Source organism: Lipotes vexillifer, unplaced genomic scaffold, assembly GCF_000442215.2.
Source record: "Lipotes vexillifer unplaced genomic scaffold, Lipotes_vexillifer_v1.1 scaffold213, whole genome shotgun sequence".
NCBI classification, from domain to species: Eukaryota; Metazoa; Chordata; class Mammalia; order Artiodactyla; family Lipotidae; genus Lipotes; species Lipotes vexillifer.
Window position 1 is genome coordinate 566904 of NW_006780610.1, and position 4250 is coordinate 571153.

The 4250-nt window shown below is 61.1% G+C and overlaps 1 protein-coding gene across 1 annotated transcript in view; it reads right to left on the reverse strand.

The window, feature by feature from the left end:
• Window positions 1–4250, reverse strand: part of FOXO6 (forkhead box O6) — a 21115-nt gene that overhangs the window by 282 nt on the left and 16583 nt on the right. Inside the window, 1 exon segment of the mRNA XM_007453732.1 lies at window positions 2–962. Coding sequence (XP_007453794.1) covers window positions 2–962 — 961 coding nt within the window.

The window sequence follows — 4250 nt, forward strand, 5'->3', positions numbered from 1 at the left end:
CCCGCCGCGCCCGCCTCGCCGGGCAGCGTCATAAGGCTGATGGGGTGGGCTAAGGCACTGCGCGAGGGCGCCGGCGGCGCATACGGGGCCACCCCCTTGCCCGGGTAGGCGGTGGCCGCGCCCGCCAGCGCCAGCTCCCCGGGCGCGCCCAGCACCGGGCCGGCCCTGGGCGCGGGTGGCGGTGGCGGCAGCAGCGCGGGCAGCGCCCCCGGGCGGTAGGGCGCGGCGGCGGGCGCAAAGCTGGCCTGCTTGTTCTCCTGGATGGTCTGCATGGGCAGGCGGCGCAGCGCGCCCAGCGCCGGCGGCCCGAAGCCCCCGCCCCCGCCGTAGGCACCGCCCTTGCAGCCGCCGAAGTAGGCGGGCGTCCCGGCGCGTGCCCGCGGCCCGTAAGCATCCTGCGAGCCGTCCAGCAGCGCCTCGGGCAGCCCCGCCCCGCCGCCGCCGTGCAGGCCCAGCGGGCCCCCGAGCTCCGCCAGGCGGGTCAGCTCCCCCGGGCAGCGCGCACCTAGCGCGGGCGACAACGCGCTCGCCGGGCTCGGGTACATGAGCGGCGACGACGGCGCCAGGGCCTCCAGGGCCTCGTCGTCCTCCAGTTCGGCCGCTTCCCCGAGCAGGGGTCTCCCGCCGCCGCGGAAGTCGGCCCACGCCTCGTAGTCGTCGCTGCCGTGCGAGGCCGGGCTCGTGGCCCACTTGGCCGCGGCAGGCACGGGTCCCGGGGCTGGCGCACCCTGGGGACTGTCGTCGGGGCTTCGCTCCGGTGCCTGCAGCTGCTTCTTCTTGCTGGCCTTGCCCTTAATGCGCAGGAACTTGGCCCCGTTGTCCATGGACACGGCCCTGCGCCGCGGGGTCTTGCCCGTCTTTCCGCCCTCAGGGTTCAGCATCCACCAGGAGCTCTTGCCTGTGCCCTCGTTCTGCACGCGGATGAACCGGGTGTGCAGAGACAGGTTGTGCCGGATGGAGTTCTGTGGTCAGAGACAAGGATAGGGGTGGGGGAGTGGGAAGTGAGGGGGTAATTGATGGGAAGAGGAGTGGGAGAAAATAGAGAAGTGGGAGTATAAGAGAACGGGAGAGGAGCCAAAAGGCGGAGGGGGAGGAAATAGGGAAGATGAAAGGGTAAAGGGGAGAAGGGGGGAACAGGTGTAAGTACCAGGTCGGACAAACTCAAGACTATCCATCCTCTACCCCGGACCCGCCCCATCCTTCCCGCTCGCCTGCCCCACACAGGCACTGTCTGTAGGGTGAGGCCAGAGCTTTGGGTCTAGCCTTTCCAGGGAGGCAACTCCTAAGGGACCTGAAGCGGGGGAGCAAAGACCCCCCCCTCCCCAACTCAGCCAAGCCCCGCCCGGGGCTAGCCAGGCTGCCAGGGCCCCCTAGCAGATTATGTAAGGGCTCATGCCGCTGCGGCTCATTTGTCCGCTCCCCACCACCCTGCCAGCCTGGCATGGCGCCAGGAGCCCGAAAACCCAGGGCTCCAGAAATCAATCTCGCGGTGACTGATTAAGCCCTGTTTAGAACTAATTGCTCTTTCGTGTGTGGGGAGAATAAATTACCTGCTTTAATTTCGTGTCTTTAAAATGCAACTGCAGGTAGAGAAGACTGTTAACCCTTTGCTGGGAGGGCCTGACCAGGGAAAGCGGGATAGGCTGGGTGTCCCCAAGGTGGGTAGAGGCCCAGACTTTCCCCCAACTTCTCTGAGCTTCTGTGAATTCCACAGAGGCCCTGAATCCCAGCAAGCCCCTCAAAGCACATCCACTGGCTATGAAGACCCCAGACCCCGCCTCTGCTCACTGCCCACCTTCAGGTCAGCCCAGGTCCCCTCTGGGCTGCAGCCCTCCCTCCCCTCCCCTTCCCACCCACCTGATGCAGAGTAGCTCTGCCCTCAAAGCCCCTTCCTGGTGGAACCTTCACAAAATCTCCACAAAGCACGTGGCATCAGGCCCATTTACAGACAAGAAGACCGAGGCTCAGAGAGGTGAAGTGGCTTGCCCAAGGCCACAGAGCCCTTCGGCTGCCCCTGGTCCTTCCCTGGGCTTCACCTTAGGCACTCCTACACATATCTCCTTCTAAACTTCTGTTGGGCCCCATATCACTGCCTGCTTTTGTCCTGGGGACAGAGGAAGGCTGGGGAGTCCACAGCTCCCCTGACCTGGCTCCCCACAAGAACCTGGAGGAGTAGAACTTCTGCAGGGCCTACCATGCCCCACCTCTGAGGCCTCCCTGCTGGTGGCCTGGACCTCCTGGCTCAGGCACTGCTGTGGAAACAGCAGGGGTTTGGGTATCTGCAGGGCTGGGCAGGATGCCTGGCTCTTTTCAGCCACCTAGCTATGTGACCATGGCGATTGACTCAATCTCTAGGATCCCATGCCTCAGTGAGCTCCTCTGAAAAAAATGGGCAACATCCAGTAACCACCTCAGAAGGCTGTTAGATCATTACCTGAGATAACGTGTGTGGGTGTTTGTGAACACACCAGGTGCCCATAAATGCTGGTTAAATCCCTCACTCTGGCCAGAAGACCTCACTTCTTAGACCACTCCACAGAGCCGCTCTGTCTCTGCAATCCTTAGTATCAGGCCCTGAGTGTAACTGCGCTGGGCACGAACAACTCTGGGGAGCTGGCATTACCCCATCTCATGTACCAGGGAATGGAGACCAGAGGCGTGATGTAACTTGCCCTCAGTCCCACAGGCGGCAATGCCAGGTACCACTCCAGATCTGCCCGGCATACGGACCTGCTCTCATCCGCCCAGCTCCAGAACCTCTGATCCGCGAGGGCTCTCCCTCCTGCGTCCTTCCCGCCTGTCTCCAGAAGGAGGGGTCCTCCCTGCTGCCCAGGGCACCCTCCTACCCCTCACCCCCAGTTCCAGGTACTCACCTGACTCTTCAGGGCCCCAGGCTCCCTGTCTCTAGTACTTTCTGGTCTTGGGAGATAACAGCTAGGGCTTCAAGGCCCGTCCCAGCAGAGTCCTGCCTGGCTTCTCCTGGGGCTCTGAGAGGAGGGGAGCTGGACCCCCAGGGAGTGGTGTTCCCTGGAGTAGAAAGCCCCTCTCCTGCTCCCGCCCCTGCACCTGGCTCCCCAGCCCCTTCCCAACACCTGTGTTGGTTGGGGGGGGCCTCAGAGGCCTCAGTTCTTCTCCCCTGGGGGATTATCTGCCTTACCAGAGGCTCCACCTCCCAGCTTCCCCAGCGGGAGGTCAGTCAGGCTACACCTCTTTATCAGTGTCACTATGTGCCAGCCCGGTTCTGAGTGCTTGGGGGTGGGGGGAGGAGGAAGGACACCGCCAAGTACGGGCACCTCCCGAGTACCTGCCAGGTCAGCCCTGAGTACTGGAAGTACTGATAGAATACATTCTACAGTCTCCATACAACGCAGGGATTGTGAGCCCTGTTCAAGATGAGGCGAGTGAGGCTCAGAGAGGTTAAGTAAGTTGAAAAGATCACACAGTTTAAGTGGCAGAGCCAGGCATTGATTTCAGGTTAGTCTCGTTCTGAGTCTAAAGGACCTCACGTTCCACCATGGCAGAGAGAACAAGTCAGAGAACTTCCAAAGAATCTTAGGAAACCAGTCCTCCATTTCTTCTGAAAATTTCCATGACGTAACCAACCCTAGAAGCTGGCAGTATGGGAAGCTGGGGGCATGTTAAAAGGTCAAAATTCCCTACAAGTCTTGTGCTTCCTTTGTAGAATTCAAAGGAATCTTGCACTGTACTCTGTAATACTTCCAAATTTTCTGAATATCAATAAAAATGTTTTAGATTACCACCAAGAACACATGTTCCAGGCCTATGAAGGTCTGCATCCTTCCCTGCTCTGTTCCCTGCCCAGCCAGGTACCCCTGAGCCCCAGCCCCAAACCACAGCTGGTCGGACCCAGAGAGAAAAAAGGACTTGCCCCAGTTCACCCAGGGATTCAAGCCCAGGCCTCCTGACCCCCAGCTTGGTGGCCCTCCTTCCCCGGCAAGCCTGACCTGGGGCCAGTCCCTCCTCCTCTCTGGGCCTGTTTCCCTCCGCATAAATTGATGAGATGGGCCACTGGATTCTAGGCACCTTTTCAGTCTGACAATAAAAAGTTCTTGGAGGTCTTCCCTGGTGGCGCAGTAGTTGAGAGTCTGCCTGCCGATGCAGGGGACACGGGTTCGTGCCCCGGTCTGGGAGGATCCCACGTGCTGCGTGAGCCATGGCCGCTGGGCCTGCGCGTCCGGAGCCTGTGCTCCGCGATGGGAGAGGCCACAACAGTGAGAGGCCCGCGTACC